General features: G+C 39.5%; 2 protein-coding genes and 1 long non-coding RNA gene across 7 annotated transcripts; 2 read left to right on the top strand and 1 right to left on the bottom strand.

The window, feature by feature from the left end:
- Positions 1-1,458: 1,458 nt before the first annotated feature.
- il17rb (interleukin 17 receptor B) lies at positions 1,459-7,929 on the bottom strand. Its single transcript, XM_085393354.1, is given in 11 exon segments — positions 1,459-2,181; positions 2,183-2,560; positions 2,761-3,026; positions 3,750-3,833; positions 3,921-3,950; positions 4,157-4,192; positions 4,330-4,465; positions 4,588-4,694; positions 5,019-5,135; positions 7,682-7,706; positions 7,813-7,929. Coding segments are annotated over 11 exon segments (1,320 nt in total). The 5' UTR covers positions 7,915-7,929; the 3' UTR covers positions 1,459-2,142.
- Positions 6,163-6,835, top strand: LOC146644890 (uncharacterized). 2 transcript variants are annotated; one of them, XR_014909011.1, is made up of 3 exons: positions 6,163-6,325; positions 6,416-6,622; positions 6,702-6,835. It is a non-coding gene; the product is annotated as an uncharacterized LOC146644890 (long non-coding RNA). The 2 variants fall into 2 exon arrangements; XR_014909010.1 differs by having other exon boundaries at positions 6,163-6,342.
- Positions 7,930-7,955: 26 nt separating the features above from the next.
- Positions 7,956-17,964, top strand: chdh (choline dehydrogenase). 4 transcript variants are annotated; one of them, XM_085393349.1, is made up of 10 exons: positions 7,956-8,037; positions 9,359-9,804; positions 10,158-10,388; positions 11,320-11,486; positions 11,982-12,133; positions 12,257-12,386; positions 12,540-12,674; positions 13,278-13,420; positions 15,160-15,262; positions 15,492-17,964. In XM_085393349.1, exons 2-10 carry the CDS (start codon positions 9,368-9,370, stop codon positions 15,908-15,910), a joined length of 1,917 nt encoding a protein of 638 aa, XP_085249475.1. In that variant the 5' UTR covers positions 7,956-8,037; positions 9,359-9,367; the 3' UTR covers positions 15,911-17,964. The 4 variants fall into 4 exon arrangements, with proteins under 4 accessions (XP_085249475.1, XP_085249476.1, XP_085249477.1 ...); XM_085393350.1 differs by lacking the exon at positions 7,956-8,037 and adding an exon at positions 8,044-8,254; XM_085393351.1 differs by lacking the exon at positions 7,956-8,037 and adding an exon at positions 8,289-8,656.
- The last annotated feature ends 8 nt before the right edge of the window (positions 17,965-17,972 follow it).

Below are 17,972 nucleotides of genomic sequence, written 5' to 3'. Positions count from 1 at the left end.
AACTCTACAAGTATTTTATTCTAAATACAGTAATTAAAAATAAAAATTAAAAAAAATCTAAATATTTTTAAAATGCAATTTAAAAAATATGTGTTAAAAGCTAATATTAGAACACAGATTTTTTTCCTACTCCTTTACAATTCTATTTCCTCACTGCATTTCCTTTCCCTTTTAGTTATTGGATTAGTTTCTCTATTAGTCTTTCCTCAGCCTGAGTCTTTTGGTCGTTTTTCTGTTGGGAAAACAGCAAAGCAAATTAACCATGTGATGCAATGTAAGGAGTCCTCTGGTCTGTTAGCGAGAGACAGGTTGGCCACCTGAATTTTTCAATCTTGCTGTTTGCACAGAATTTTGTGAAACATTTTTCAGAAGTAAATGGTAAATGGCCTGTATTTGTATAGCGCTTTTCTAGTCCCTAAGGACCCCAAAGCGCTTTACACAACCTGTCATCCACCCATTCACACACACATTCACACACTGTGTTTGTGTTTGTGCTTGCACAATTACATTCACTCTTAAATGTTCAGCATTGATGTATGATAAAATATGAAGGTATACTGCAGTGAAATGGGCCTGATCAGATGACATGTTGAAGGTAACGTGCTAGCAGCTAGAACCAGCACCCAGCCCCGTTACATTTATAAACAGTGTTAGAGTCAGGCAGGGCTCCATTAGGGATGTGAAGTCTCCTACTGTCTCTGTCAGCAGCAATACCTTGGTACTCTGTGCTTTATAAACTGTGTTCATTTGCTACTAAGGGGCACTTGGGCTAGTAGTAACAGTTAATTAATTTATTTCCAGAAAATGAAAAATGTGTCTATCATAACCCATATGGAAAAGAAATAGTAAAAACATATATGATTTACTCGTGAAAGTGGCCACTTTCATGAGTAAATCATATATAAATCATATAAGGCTTACATGATTTACTCATGAAAGTGGCCACTTTCTCATTACTTTCATATATTTTTTTAGTATCCAAAACATACAAGTTTCATTATATAATTTTTCAAGGGATCTTATATGTGTTTTCACTCTTGTATGCTTTTCATACAAGTTTCATACAAGACAGATACAAACTTTATAAGATTTATATTTATCTTTTCCATATGGGAAATGGCTATTTTAACCACCAAATGACTTGGCCTGTGCACTTATGGATGCACTTTATCTGCATAATGTTGTATATTCTGCTGTTGCTTATGTTTTTGGATGGAGGGCCAGTAGATAGACCACTGCCTAGTAAAGTACATATCTCCCACTAATGTACATATGGAGAACTGCATATCACATGGCTAGAATTTGTAGAGAGACAAAAACACACATCTGCAAACAATTTTCAGGATACCATCTATGCAATGTGCTCATAACAAAAAAAAAACCTTGTTTGACAGGGTTGAGTTTGAGCCCAGAATCCTTTTAACCGGAAGACAACAGTCCACAGCCACTCATCTGCTTTCAATTTTTATTTGAATAAAACACACTAGATTAAGGAAACATACAGCTTATCTAGCGAGCTCCAGCCTCCATGCGACCATGGATGAATGGGCAGCTTATCCAGGAGCATGCATAATGGTCCATACTAGTGCTTCTCTTTAATTGAGATACATATAAATATATACATTCCTGGACATCCAGGTTAGGATATTCTTAGGAGCTTGAAAAAAGAAGGCAAGTTGACTTCTTTGAGTTTGTGAAGACGTTTAACTTCTCATCCAAGAGGCTTAGTTAGTTCTAAAAACAAAACGTGGAGAGTCCCAGGTTTGGGTCGCCATCACTGGGGATTTAAAGGTGAAACCACTATGAGACCTTGGCCCACCCTATCATGTGACCTACTGAGGTCACCTGAGGCGAGACCAGAGTGGGGACTAAATGTGCCTGGATCTCAGGACTGCACTGTAGAAAGCCAGTGGTGCAGTGGACACAGATGGCCTACTTTACTCTTTGATAGAGAATTATCTGTTTTCTCTTTCTTTCTTTGTGCGTATTAAACATTTAGGTGCAGTTCCAAATATATGCTTTCATCATATTTACACAAACAAACACATGAAGACATTCTGCAAACAGTATCATTAGTAAAATCATCAGCACCTGTTCAGACCCATCTTGATCAAGCAGTCAAAACATTATCATGACTAATATTCAAATTGTGGTGATCACAGAATTTAATGGTGACTTCTTTGGAAATGTTAACCTGATGCCCCCTTAGTGTTTCTACACTTTCCCTCAATGTCAATGTGCTGTTCTCACTGTAGGAAACACCCCGTTTACAAATCAGACTTATTATCTTCTTGTCAATCTGCTCGCACGTGTGAAGACCCTTGTAAAGTTTTTTCAAATCCTTCATCAGACAAAAAGTTTTGCAGACCCTCAGTTCCAGGGGCAACATACAAGAACTCTTGTCCTTCTGCTCACCCAGCTGCACCACCCAGAACTTGGACAGCTCACTGGGGTTCTTTGCGTTGCTTGCCACCATGTTAAGAATCAGAGGGTAAAGGTCATGAGCTGCAGCTGGGATGGAGGATTCTGACATGCTGGGGTCAGGAGGACAGTGGCTGGGCTTTGAAGAGAGCGAGAAATGATTTTAATACAACACAGTAGTATATTTAGACATTTAGACATACTGCACCTATAAGTTCTATCACATCCTTATTTTGTTTCTTGACTTAAAGATGCAAGAGTCCAGGTAATCGTGTGATATTGAACACATATCAATAAATATGACAATGACTAAGAATGATGATTTCATATAGACTGTACCTGTGGACTGACAATAAGGACTTGGTTTGCAGACTTAGCTTCCTCAGCCAGCCAGCGCATCGGCCCCTTCTGTGCAATCTTTTCTTGCTGCCAAATGTCAATTGCAACCTTGCAGCCGCCATGCAACTGCAGGAACTCTGCAAGTGCCACAACAGCACGCTGGAATGCTGAATTTACAGCAGGGTACACCAAAAGCACATGAGGAGGCACCACAGGAATGTTCTGGTAGTCCAGTAATTTGCCAGCTTTAACAGTCCTATTTTTATCTGGGTAATAAGAAAACAATGGAAAGGAGAGTTAGTCAGCTTCAGCACCAGCCAGCAGTGTTAAACGTTACGTTCAGTGAGAGACTGAGATTACCGAAAAGCACCACTGAACGACACAGGAAATCATTCCTGCCTGTGGCCATCTCCCTGTACAACGCATCCACTTAACACACTGTTTGCTGCTACAACTACACATGTTTCTTTTCCAACTATTTATTTATGAGTGACTTATGTATGTATGTATGTATATATATGTATATATTGTACTATTCTTAGTTAGTGTATTGTCTGTCTTGTCTTAATGTTGGTTTAAAATGGAGCACTGTAACAAAAAATAATTTCCCCCAGGGATCAATAAAGTATTCTGATTCTGATTCTGATTATACTGTGTCTAGAAGGGGAATCCCCAGCTTTGACTACTTCTTGAATACAACTTTTAAATCTAGGATGGTGAAGCAGAGTTTCTGTGCTTTGGAAAGCATTTTAAGGTAAGATGTTTAAAGCATTTATTTCCAAGTGACTCCAAACATAGCTCAAAAGGCTTGCAGGTAAGGTCATCCTGTAGCAGGGAGCCTTTTTGCTAAATACAATTCAGCATTCAAGTAAATCACGTTGTGCACACACAAAGTAAACGTGCGTTTTGTTGAGCATATATTTTTCCTATTCATCATTAATAATTCAGGTGCATATTCCAAAAAAAACCCCCAAAATGTTTATATTTACACATTATGCAGAATGAACTCAGGATAATGAGGATGACCACTCCTCCGGTAAAGATGATGGCAAATCTGACGATTACTCTCGGAGCTGCAAAAGCGGGCATATACAGAGGAAACACATTTATTCAGATTTTATTGATTCAGTACAGGTGCTTTAGGAAATTGTGACTCGTACCTGGAGTAGTTAGCCCAGTAGTGACCTTAACTGGAGTAAATAATTAGAAAAGATAGATTAGTCATCACATGCATTGTAAATTGGTGTAGTAAGTATTTAAAATCATACAGTGCACTTCATGCATGTGGTTTGATATATTCCCTTGCAGTACTGGGAGACTGGGATTTTCTATATGTACTTATCTTTGCAGACTCACTGAAATTATTAGCTGAACTATACTGAACAGTATTGCTCACCTGTAGTTACATAAGGAGAAGTTGGTGTAACCGTTGCTATAAAACAGAGAAAATGTTAATAGTTTTACCATTTATATCTCCTAAGTATATTGTGCCCGTCAAAAGTTTTGGCTGTAATAGGTTTTACAAAAATTTATTTTGAAAAAAAGAAAAGAAAAAAAAAAAACACTTACTTTTTGGTGTTTTAGGAATATAAATACATTCCGTCACATAAACTAAATTGCCATCCACCGGTGGAGGGAAAGGGAGATTTGCAACTTGTATTTCATTGTAGCCATAGGTGGGATTTACAGCATAATGAAACCATATCTAGGTTTCAGAACAAAAAGAAAAAAGGGGAAAAAACAATTAACAGCATCACAGACCTTTTTCCCTATGTAGGAAATAGGACCAAAAGATATGATCAGTACTACTAAGGTTAAGACTGATACCTTTTCTAATTGATCCAAGCTTGCACTGGCCAAAGATGGGTTGTAATTACAATGGTAGTCTTGTCTTTCAGTTCTGATGCGAGTGGCTGTCAAATATTTAGTACTAGCTGCAGAGAGAAAATAACAGACTGAAATAAATTAGTCTGCCTTTAGATATTAACCAGTGAGTGTCCATGACAAGGATCCTGACACACTAAGTACACACTGTATAAAATGCATGAAAGAAAAGGAAAAATCTTCAACATCTTTTGCTGGATATCATCTCAATGTCCTTAATGTTTCACCACCATCAGCAAATAAAACATGTGCAACAAAGACCTACTGTCTACTCTGCAGATGTATGATTGTTTAGTAAATGGCAACATTAAATCTGTCATAACATCAGCAGTCCCAAGTGCTATATAAAAAACACACAAAATGTGGTCTCCAACCATCAATGCTGATCGCCCAGCTTATGTTGAGCATGACTCTTTCGCCTACTGGCACCATCTTCAATTCCAAGCCTGCCACTAGAGATGGAACCAAGGTCTCGTGTCCTGGGGGAAAACCTGAAATGAGAAACAACAGCGGTGCTCACTGTCCCCGCAGACGGATTGTGTTTTCGGATATTTAAAGAGATGGTCAGTGTTGATTTGGCAGCTGAAATATATTTTGCAGCTTCTGTAACAGTTTTTGTTGCAAAAAAGATAAAAACAAACAGAGTATAATGAAATCTGAAGATCTCAAATAAGCATGGCTATTCCCATATTTGATAACTCACAAAATATGTAATGCATTTTTTTTATCTTAAATTCTTACTTCATATGCATTTGTTATTGTGATTTTCCTTTCATGTGTCTGTCAGTGATGAATTTTTTTTTTTTTTAAAGTGTAGAAAAGTAGTAAAAATATGACCACTAGTAGCTTTAGAGTCAATTGGAAAAAAGAAAGTTCACCCTCTTTAAATTATAACGTATTAACATATCAGCAAATATTAAAAATAATCTGCTGGCTGTTAATAGATCTTAAAATAATACAACCTCACATGAACAACACATGACATACTTATTTAACAAAAACATATCAAAAAGCAAAAGCAGTGTGTGAAAAACACCCTTACTGCTTCCAAAGGGATTAAAAGTGAAAAGCAGCAGCCAGTTTCTGCTAATCAAATCCACCCGATTTGCTAATGATCACAAAGTTTTGTGAGTTTGCTGGTCTGGGAAGTTCAGATGTGTGTTAATACAAAAGTTGTAATCTGCAATGTTCACAGAAACCGCAAACAGCCCTGGAGCTACATTTCAGATTCTACATGCCCCAACTTGCAGTTAATAAATACCCCAGCAGATTCATCAAACAGTCAAACCATGCAATACTCAGAGAAATTTGTTACAAATCTGAAGGCTAATACACCTCCAAGGAGACAAAGGACATTCTGATGACCATCAGTCTGGGATGAGATATAAGGCTGTTAACATATAATCAATCTAGAGTGAGGAATATTATTCACACGTGGAAAGACAGTTAACATCTTTTAGGAGTGGAAGTTTCATCAAGCCCCACAAACCTCAATGAAATGAAGCAATGCCTTCACAATGTCATGGTCTACGGTGGGTGGCTGGAGTTTCCATTAGGCTCCTGAACTGACCTGGGATCCGCCCCTGGGCAGGGCCAACTCCAGCTCCTGCACACCTGGAGCCTATTGCAGGCTATCAAGCCAGAGGGATTTAAACCACACATCGATGTTCACTCACTGCCAGTTCGTCATCAACCCATGTTGGTAACAGGTCTTGTGTTTCAAGTTCTCGCTGTGATTCATCTTACTAACTAAGACTCTTTTGTGCTACAGTCGCTGTACCCACCCTGGCTCACTCCACCTCCGGACTCGGAATACCTAGTGATCATTTTGGAAATCCCTCTGTGCCTCACCTGCCTGCCCTCCTGCCATCACACTCCATCTGGAGCCCCGGATCTCAGGTCAGCCTTTCCACGCCACTCAGCCTCCCCTGGATCTTCATCATCCCCCTCTCAAACACTCCAGGTCCCTAACTGCAAAGTAAGAATTGCTGCTCTTATACTGGCCACTTCTGAGCTGCCTTCACTACCTGCCTAACTTCTATATCCTCTCCCCTCAGTGTGACTGTTCCCCACTCAGCTCCGTTCCACTTCTCAGGCCTCGTTCCCTCGCCCTAGCCACGTTCCCCTGGGCACGCCACACCAAGGCTCCACGTCTCGTCATTTTCTGTCTTTGCCACGTTTCCCTTTTTTTTTGTTCCCCTTGCACTTAACCGTAATAAACTATTAAATCATCTACCGTCTCCGCTCTGGGTTCCTGCACCTGGGTCCTATTCAGTACCGGCCATCCGTCGCCGTGACACACAAAGAGCATAACAAAATTTCTCAACAATGATCCTCCACAGCGTGAGAGATTGATGAAGTCATAGTCTGCAGTCTACGAGTGCCAAAGTAATTAAGTCTTGAGGTGTGCTTTCACACACTCCATCTGCATCTTACCGTAGTTTTTGTTAACTAAATAATGACACTGTGTAATATCTCAAGCTACTGAACTTCTACAAGAGTACACATCCAGAATATTCTGGGTTTGCACAGCTGCCATCTGTCAAACGGTTCAGAAGAATAAAAACAAGAAGTAACAGACTCGGGAAGAGTTTATGTCCTGGAGCAGTGGCTTCCACCTCTCTACACACTTGACTGTAAACATGGCACAGAAATACTCAGATACAAACACAGTCTGGGCTGAGGGCATTTTAATTGTAAAATGATGTACAGTGCTGTTGTTTTTCGCCTCTGCTGGTGCAGCCAGGCTATTTTGTATCTTTACTTACTTATTTTTTATTAATTCTATTTATATATTGTTTTTAATCTTAAGAGACAGCCAAACCGAATTTCACTGTACTCTATATCTTGACAAAGATCTTTATATTCTACGCGTTGCTGTTCATCTGAGGGAGTATTTAACACATTTTAGAACCTGGCAAGAACCAGATTACTTTGGAACACAAAGGTGCTCATAGTCGACCTGAAATAGTTTAAACATAACATATTGGCAGATTATAGTTTCCATCTAGCGCTAATAAACATGAAATAGGCTTACCATGATATTCTTCACATTTCACCTCCTGAAAAGCAACAGCACAAATAAATGTAAGATCCCTTTGAAGTTTGAATTAAAATAAATTAATACTAAATAATAAAGGATTACTTAAAAAAATGTAGGTCACTTACAATGTTATGTGATGTCACCTGGGCGGCGACACAAAACAGAAAAAACAGCGTGACTCCCCACATAATAAAACACCAGTAAAAGTTACAGAAATAAACGATCATAAAGCCGAGTAACTGTTTAACTACCTACAGGAGCACTGTAGTGCTGACGCTCTGAATTCCGTTATTTCAATACGATAAGCCCCGCCCACCGCGCTGACCGTTTTACTTGTTGCCTGTTGAGAGGTAGGTCTGCTGCTTCACGTCCTCTTTTCTCATTAAACTATTCCAGCACCGGATCAGGTCCAATTAAGTGTCGCATGTGTGAAGTTATACTGAGTATTTTCCGTGTCCTTGTGTGCTGTTTAAGGTCCAGACGACGACTGTGAGCTCTGACCACTCGTTAGCGGTAGACCTAAACAACCATAGAGATTATAAGCAGCCCCGCTACGACCATCGCCAGGTCTCTAAATCATTTAAATGTAACATTTCGACGCTATTTTTTTTTTAAAAATGAATTATATTAAAGCAGAAATGTATCAACTAATGTAACTAGATGTATGGACTTAGATGCTGGTAAGTTAGCGGTTGCGAAACTGAGTTTTCATCTCAAAGTTTCAATCAGAATGACTTAAAAGTAGAGTTTGGACATTAGCAAAGGCGTAGAGACTGCTAGACAGCGGTTACTTTGTTAGTCAATACTTGCTGACATTTGTGACTCTTGGTTTACTGATATGACTGCCGTGACCTAGATATCACTCTCTGCCTCGGTCCGATTGGGAAAACTGCACATTGTTTTCTCGAGAAACAACACGGAACAGTCCTCAGACCACACATTCACCAGAAACACACGGTGCAATTCCAGGTCTGTTGAACTAAATTCATGTGCGCTCAGCCACAAACAACAGTTGTGCTTTTCCTGTGAACAAAATTCGTTTTTTTATGACTTTTATCAGACTGAATAACAAAGTCAGGCAGCAGAAGGCCTTACTGCTGTAGAAACACAGGACTTCTGATGTGACAGAGAATTAGAGTTTAACTTTTAACATGCTGCACTTGATGCAAGTCAAGTTAACCTATGTACTGAGTGTCTAGTTGTCCCTAGTTATTAATTTAACTGCTGTCAGTTTCACAACTATCAGTTGGGCATTTCAAAGAAAAGGAGTGGCATAAGTCATATTAGATGAATAAGTATTTAGTCTTTTCAAGGCCAATAGAGAGAGACAGATATTTTATCCTTCGGCCTTTAGTTAACTTGTGCTGTGGATGAAAGAAACATGTTACCTGCTGAATAACAGAATAGTTATTTATTTATTTTTATCTTCAGTCCCTTGTAGTGGACATCGAGTCTTCCTTGCTGACAGAATGAAGTGATGTGATGTGGACATCATGCTCATTGCTATATCACCTTACAGCCTCTCTCTTATATAGAATCACAATATTTAAGAGAGTTGTGCAGAAATGCAGACACATACTACAAATTTCATTCTTTTCATCAGAGTTTCAGTTTTAGACATTTCCAAGCTCACCCCCTTCTGATTTGTTTTCAAATATGTGTTTGAATAAGGAAAACAGGATGTTGTGTTTGACCACACGGAGCCTAACTGGAGCCCAAAGGGCTGTGACTTGGAGACAGGGAAGATTTATAAGGGACTGCAGGTGCTTCTTTACCAGTGTGCCCGAATGCCGCTTTGTCCCCAAGACCAGAAAGATGGGTCCCCCCTCTTCCCCCAGCTCATCCTTCTCCAGCCATTACAGATGCTTCACTGTCTCATCTTCTCAGTGGAGCTCTGCATCGTCACCTACAGCCGATCAGAAAACACCATCTTACAGTTATGTCATTATTGGAGCGGGGTCCGCTGGTTGCGTCCTCGCTAACCGCCTCACAGAAGACGCCCAGGAGTCTGCGCTGCTGCTCGAGGCTGGCCCTAAGGACAGGTGGTTAGGCAGCTTGCGACTCTCATGGAAAATCCACATGCCAGCTGCCCTGATCTACAATCTCTGCGATGACAAGTACTTTGATTGATCTGTTTTGTTATTCGAGTCATTAAATGTTTTTGTTCAGATTTATAAAAACAGACATTTGCCTTACTGTATGACATTTAATATTACACGCTAAAGGGTTTCTAAATTAGCTCAGTGTGTAGCAAGCAGACCTTTGACCTTTAACCTACATCTCAGTTGTTTAAATGTGAACAATGAAATGGCATTACAATATTACATCGCTTTTACACGTGCAAAAACAGTACAGTATTGGCCTAACATTAATAGCCCAGCATTCTGATACCAGTAATAATAACATTGTATAAACTGTTATTAACTTATAATAGTCTGACTTGTTGCTATCTCATTTCATTTTTGCTCAGGTATAACTGGTTCTACCACACTTTACCTCAAGCCAACATGGACAATCGGGTAATGTACTGGCCGAGGGGCCGCGTCTGGGGAGGGTCCTCTTCACTCAATGCAATGGTGTACATCCGCGGGCACGCTGAAGATTATAACCGCTGGCAAAGAGAGGGCGCAGATGGCTGGGATTATGAGCATTGTCTGCCTTATTTTAGGAAAGCTCAGTGTCATGAGCTGGGAGAAAACAGGTAACTAATACAAATATATACTGGGCATTTTTACCACTGCTTTTCCAGTATCTTTTTATGTATGATCACAGCATTTTTCACTTGCGTGGCAGTGCTGTTTTCTCTGTCCCGCTCACCTAGGCTTTAAAATCTCAAATATGTAACAAGACAGTTTTTTCCTTGTGCATAAATGCACAGCACTGCATTGAATTCTTTTGCAGAACGCACCTACACCGAGCATCACGCATATCTAGACTGGCTGTCTCTAATTTCTAAGAATGTGAGAAACCAGGAAATACATCAGTCAAAAAAGGTCACAGCTCAAAAGCACTTTACAGTTTAAAACTATTATGTGCAAACAGAAATTTGAGGCACTGTGGGATATATTTGATACAATATAACGTGTCATTTCATAAATAGCAAACAATGAAATAAATGTCAGCGAACTCTGAATGAGATTGATGAGACTGCTTATGAGAAGAAATTCGTTGGAAACTGTTCAGTACAACCACAGTGACAAGGTGAAAACCACAGGAAATGTACCAAAAACAAACACCGGGAGACTACAAAGACTTTACCCAAGTATTTACAGGATGACTTTGTGGAGGAAGGACTTTGGCATGCTTAACTGAGAACCTTTGTTGTCTAGATCTGAATGATGACGATGGCTGTTAGAGTAAAACTGAAATGTTGAAATGACCTGTAAAGGAAGTAGTATAATCACTGTGTTTGATAATATGGTACAGAAACATAGAAGAACACTTAAATTTAAGTGTAGCAATTATGGAAAACCTTCTCAGTTATTGGATTGCATATCCAACAGTAAAGAAAAGAGAATTATTAATATTGTTTGCATGCCTACACTACATTACTTCCTATGAAAACAATTGAAACAGCTCTCTCTGTCTCTCTTTTTTTAACGTTATCTTTATGTTTTTGCTCTATATTGTAGATACCGAGGCGGCAGCGGACCTCTTCAGGTGTCCAGAGGGAAAACCAACCATCCCCTTCATAAGGCTTTTATTGAGGCGGGGCGACAGGCAGGATATCCATTCACTGATGACATGAATGGATACCAACAGGAAGGCGTGGGCTGGATGGACATGACCATTTATAAAGGTTCTAAATGCTAAATGCTACAGAATTGATAGATAATTAATAGGGTTAGTTACAGGTAAAGTGCCACAAACCTTTTCTGGTGAAATGTTTTCGAGTGGCAGAATTAGACGTCTGATCTCAGTCTGATTTAGCTCCAAAGGTTAAAATATCAATACTACAGTCTAAATGTCAGGAGAGCAAATCAATATGCTTTCAGATGTGTGGCCTTTAAAAAAGGAAGGGCTTAATTTCTTGGATGAAAAATGTGTGTTTGTCGTTGACCACAATGTGTTTTTCAACCTCTGAGCACATGTCACTGTGTGTTCATAGAACTACTTAACCAACTCTAAAAAAATCTGAAACTTAGGCCCATTAAGAAAGTATTTACTGTCGTACGTCATATGGAATAATTCCTGAGGCCGCAGAAGAGAAACCATGTTACTGGTCAAATACGTTTCAGTACTGTTTAATTCTTGATCTAATCTTTACATACTTTCACTGTCTAAATCTATCAAGGGAAGAGGTGGAGCACTGCCAGTGCTTACCTGAGACCAGCCCTGGGTCGACCCAATCTGAAGGCGGAGGTGCGATGTCTGACCACTAAAATCCTGTTTGATGGCAACCGTGCTGTGGGGGTGGAATACATTCAAAATGGACAAAAGAAAAAGGCAAGGAGGATAGATGTTAGAAGATTAACTAATGGATCATAAAATGAAATTAATTGAAACACTGAATTATGTTTTATATCCTGAATTTGGCCCTTTACAGCGATTTTTCTATTGTCTGTTCAGGTGTTTGCAGAAAAAGAAGTGATAGTCAGCGGAGGAGCCATCAATTCCCCTCAGCTTCTCATGCTATCTGGGATTGGAAATGCAGATGACTTGAAACAGCTCGGCATCCCTGTGATTCAACACTTACCAGGTGTGTTGCGTATGTGAAGAACGTCCTTGTAGCCTACTTCTAACTTAAAGAACTACAAAAATTAGAAAGTTTTCCAACTGATGCTTGTGTGACTTCAGACGATCATCTCTTCGGTGCTTACTGTCAGACCACTTTGCCTTCCTCCTCTCTCAGGTGTCGGTAATAACCTGCAGGATCACTTGGAGCTGTATGTCCAGCAGCAGTGTACTCAGCCCATCACCCTGTACAAAGCCCAGAAACCTTTCCACATGGTCAAGATAGGCCTCGAGTGGCTCACCATGTTTACTGGTAACCAAGTCACCTGCACATTTATAACGGGACAATTTCCCAAATGTTTTATAGAATTAGCGAGAGTTTCTGTCCTTGCATCACTTTTAGATGAAGATGTCTCCAAACTGCCATTTCACTCATCTAAAATGCTTGTTCATCAGAAAATATAATTGAAAAGAAACCAGAGAGTTAATATAAACCCTTTAACTTTCATTCAGGTTTCAGCTATATTAATGATTATACACAATTATTGTGCAGATGTTAAATATTAAACTATTTTCACTGGGTACACAGCGTGTAAGGAATGTATCAGCCTGCAGCACTGCCTCTTTCTAAACTACAGCTGGCATTGACACAGTATATAGAAGAATCTCTCACAGTTTTAACAATGGTGACTCATAGGAAATGTGACATGAGGTGTTTTATTGGTGATCCTGGTAAATTACATTTACAGTCTGGTTCCTGGTTGTTGGAGAAAGTCAGCTAAGATAGTCGAAAGAACTTTCACTACCAGAAAAAAAGCTCATCAATCACATCACCCCAGTGGCATTTCTTGTAAATAGACATGCCTGTCTAATAAAGAGTACAATCATTTCACTAACCACATCAATCTCCCACAAGGTTATGGAGCAACAGCCCACATGGAAAGCGGGGGATTTATTCGTAGTCGTCCCAAAGTAGCACACCCCGACATCCAATTTCACTTTCTGCCCTCACAAGTCATTGACCACGGACGAGTCACCCCCAAAATAGAGGCTTACCAGGTGAGTAAAGCTTGTTTTTGCAAAACCGTGACTTCTTAATGCTGGTGCAGTGGGCATGCTTATGTTTTTTGAAGCCTTCTATAAACATGTGTAGAAACAAGAAGTCAAGTAAACAGCCCAAAGCATGAATTGCAGCACATAGAATATGCCCAGTCTTGCAGAGGAGTATTTACAGGCGTGCATATGTTCCATGGAAAAAAAAAAAAAACAGCCCCATGAGTTTTCCAGGAAATTCTATGCGGGGAACCTTTCACCCTTATTTATAGCCTCTTTTCCAGAGAAGTGCACCTGAAACGAAATCACTCGCTCTTTCTTTTTCTTTGTCTTCTACTTAAACGGTGCAAAAGGCGCAGCCGTTTATTTCTTTTTACTTTAATTAATAGTGTCATACATCTGTAAATTAGAATTGGAATTTCAGCTCATCTCAGGGTTTATGAACTCAGATGTGTTAGCTAAACCTGCTCCCTAGAAAAGGCCCACATCTCAAGTTGCATCAGTTTTTTTCCTCATTTGAAAGATGACAGTGGCCTCAGTTTTTCCACATCAAAAATGAGCACTTATGATGGTGTTTTTACTAGCGATGTGCACGGCTACTAGTCTACTACTACTAGTACTAGTTACTAGTCGGTACCAGTCTTAAGTTGTTCACTCTGTTCAAATTTTAATTCATGCCCAATGCCGGTAAATTATTGTGTACTAAATGTTATGTAGCCATCTGGCACGAGATGGCGCTTCGTCATTGAGAAATGCCATAAATCTGTTAATCTACGCTTCATATTTTTGTTAACACTGATGAGTTTTCTCTGAAAGATGAGTTCTGCCTTAGTGACAGGGTGAGCAGTTCAGTCAATTGAGAGTGGTTCAGAGTAGAGCCATGACTCCTCCACATCGAAAATAGATGGCCAAGGCCGTCACCTCCTGGGTAAGGTGTTCCAACCATGCATGTCCTTCCGGGAGAAGGCCCTGGTGCACTCCAGGGCATCCTGGAGATATTACGTTTATAGGCTGGCCTGGGAAAGACTTGATGTTTCCCCCGGAGGAGGAGGTGGCGAGAGGGAGGTTTGGGCTTCCCTGCTGCTGTCCCGCTCACCCGACTTCAGATAAGCAGAAGAAAATGGGCGGATGATTTATTGTTTTTATTATTTTAAATTTTTAGAACTTTTACTTTAGTAGGTGTCATGAATTTTCAAAGAGCAACGTGCCAAACTTTACAGTCACAATTTATTCATTTTCCAGATGTTAACTTGTCGTATTTTAGTTATACATAAACATCTGTTATAGTTACATGTTTTCATATCATATATAACATCGGTTTAGTTTAGGTGTTTTTCTCCTTCACTGTCTGGAGTGTAACGTGTAGTGTTGATAATGCACAATGCGAGGTGCCACACAGCTTGATTCGCTATTTAAGAATGTATAAATGATTTAGACGCCTCTCTTATTTGTTTTTGACATTTTCCACCAAACGTTTGTCAATTTAAACTTAATATTTGAGTGTTCCTTAGTTTTAGACTAGTTGGTTAGTCTACGTTTTTTCCACAGTTATTCGAGTAAGAAATAAGGAACATCCCTAGAATTTAGTGTTTTGAGGTTTTCTCTTGGACAAAATAACTTAAAAAGCTAAAAAGCCTTTATCATGTAAAAAGCTTGGGTTTACAAACTAGGATTAATGAAATTCAGCTGTGCTGTTTTAGTTAGCTCGGTTAGCAGTGACAGTTTTACTCATGCTGTTGTTGTAGGTTCATGTTGGACCAATGAGGAGCACCAGTACAGGCTGGCTGAAGCTGAAGAGCACCAACCCCCTGGACCACCCAATCATTCAGCCAAACTATCTCACCACAGGTCTGGATGTATTTGATATTTCCTTTAAATTTCCCCCTTAAAAAAAATCTATAAAATCTATTTTTGAACAATGACAGTATTTTGACATGTTTGTAGTTATTGTTGCAGTATTGAAGTCCCTCTGCATCAAATTTTACCTCAGCAGCTTGCAGACTTTTGAGTTACAACAAAGTTGCTCTGGCACGTTCTTATATAAGCTTTTCCTGGTTTTGATTCCCTCTCCTCTCAGATATTGACGTGTGGGAGTTCAGGCAGTGTGTCAAACTCTCCAGAGAGATTTTCGCCCAGAAGGCCTTTGACCCCTTTCGTGGTCCTGAAGCCCTGCCTGGTCCTCAGGTCCAATCCGACGCAGACATTGATGCTTTTGTCCGCCAAAAGGCAGACACTGCCTACCATCCATCCTGCACATGCAAGATGGGCTCGCCCTCTGACCCGATGGCGGTGGTTGACTCAAACGCACGCGTTCTGGGCCTGGAGAAGCTTCGTGTGATCGACGCCTCGATCATGCCCAGCATTGTCAGTGGAAACCTGAATGCTCCAACCATCATGATGGCAGAGAAGACTGCTGATATTATCAGAGGTCGCCCTGCACTCGTTGACTCGGGGGTTCCTGTGTACCAGCCTCCAACACTTGACACACAGAGATAAAGAGAGAGGTGTACAGCTTATCTGTGAGTTAGAAAAATCCCTCAATAGAGTCAGTTATTAGGCAAAAATAGCAGTAAATCACAAGCTGTATGTTCGATTAGGAGCTTATCAATTTAACTCTGAGCTGATATTGTGAATTATTACCATGGGAACATTCCTGGCCTAACACACATATTTAGGACCATAAACACTTCACATCTGTCTCACGCTGCCATTGGGGTGGAACAGTACAGCAAAATCACTGTGGTTATGACAGGAAATGTGTCTAATATGTGGCTTCTCGCTTAGCAAACAATTTACCAGCCTGCCTCATCATGAATTTCAGTAAAAATGCTGTGAAATGTATGTCTTAAACATGAAGTAATTACCCAAGATTACAAACTAGTGTCCAGCATCACATTAAAAAATTGCAAAACAGCTTTAAAAAACTAAAGAAACTTGAATATTTCAAGGATATGAGCTTCTGAGGAAAATCTGTTTCCACGGCACTGCTTTTCAGAAAACAATTGTCTTATCAGCCGTCATCTAATGTGGTTGAGAGCTGCAGTCAGCAGCTGGAGCAAACTGTAGACTGTAGAATAACTGGCCTCAGCAGCTCGCTCCTGTCTGCTCAGACCAGATCAGAGGTTGGCAGCCTTTCGCTGTGACAATCCTCTTCCTTCCTGAAAACTTGCAGGTTCAACAGATAAAATCTTTGTTTTGTTTTTTTAGTCCCCCCGCACTCATTTCACATTAACATGAAGGCAATAAAGTGATTCGCTTTCACTTTAGGTTTCCCACAATTTAGCCAGTTTTTATAGCAGTTTCTATAGCTACAGCTTTACCATCAACATCTGCAGAAAACATTTGGTTTTGTTACTCTGTTTGCGTGACAACAGAGCATTGAATAGGCAGGATGGAAGAAACAAACTTTTTTTTTTTTTTTTGTACATCTAAACAGACTTGTCACTAAACAGACTTGTTTAGTGACAACTGTGGGGAAGGATCATACATTGTTTACCAAAAAGACTTAAGTGAAGTGGTAATATAAACTGGACCAAACCCTGATTCAAGCTTGGAAAAGAAATTATTATAATCAGACTTGTAGCGATTACACTACCAATGCACGCGTCTCTAGATTTAACAGACAGTTAAAGGAACAGACCTCCTAAATGCTGTCAATGCATCTGTAAAACTCACCTCAGTTGATTTGTTTGATTTATGCTATGTGCCAAATTTGCATCCTCGAGCTACATAACTCACAGCTTTTGCACCGCTGTCAGCCTGAAAGCTGTTTAGTATAAACAGTAATTAATGCAAAATGTTTTAACACTATGTTTACGCGCACTAAGAACTTTGAAACTAAAAATCTTCAGTGTCACTTTTTATAAGCAGCTTTTTTCTGATTGTGTTGTGAATTTTTTAAAACTATGTTTTTAATGTAACTGTAATATCATTGTTGCCTATGAGATCACGATTACATTTGATTTGTATTAATTCATGTATATGTTGCACATGGCTACAGTGTGTTTGAGTTTGGTCCAGTTTGAACTGACACACACCGGTGCTGAGATTTTAGACTTTGAGCGAATAATCAGTGTGTATTAGCAGCTATAATGAAAGCACTAACATAAATTATAAGTATGTCTTATTAAGCTTTGCACTATATCATAAAGAATTTATGGTTTACATTATAATGCAGTATTGTCTAACATGATGTGAATGTTTAAATCATCTGTCATTATGAAGGGAAACTTACTGTGAACACCGTCAAAGGCTTTCTGTTGTTTTTCTGTGCTGACACTAAACAAAGCCTCCTGACCTTGTTCTTGTGTCTTTATTCAGTGTTCGTTACAAAAAATCAGCAGGTTCATTGTCATTCCAGGCAAAACTTCAAGTATGCAAAAAAGGGCTTCTCTTTTTATTGGTACAAAACTTATAAGGTACTAGTACTCATGCTACAAAGTAGAGATAGAGCTATTCTTGTTTGCTTTTTTTAAATTTTCATACAACTGGATAGAAAGCAGAGATCTTCAAGTTAATCGCGTACTTTTTACAAATGCTGTACAGATTTTATACATCA

This window comes from Rhamphochromis longiceps, linkage group LG20 (assembly GCF_057381845.1).
Source record: "Rhamphochromis longiceps isolate RC_006_pf linkage group LG20, R_longiceps_female_GT1.1, whole genome shotgun sequence".
Classification (NCBI taxonomy): domain Eukaryota; kingdom Metazoa; phylum Chordata; class Actinopteri; order Cichliformes; family Cichlidae; genus Rhamphochromis; species Rhamphochromis longiceps.
Note: the sequence above shows the minus strand (reverse complement) of the source record. Positions and strands in the feature narration are given on the sequence as shown.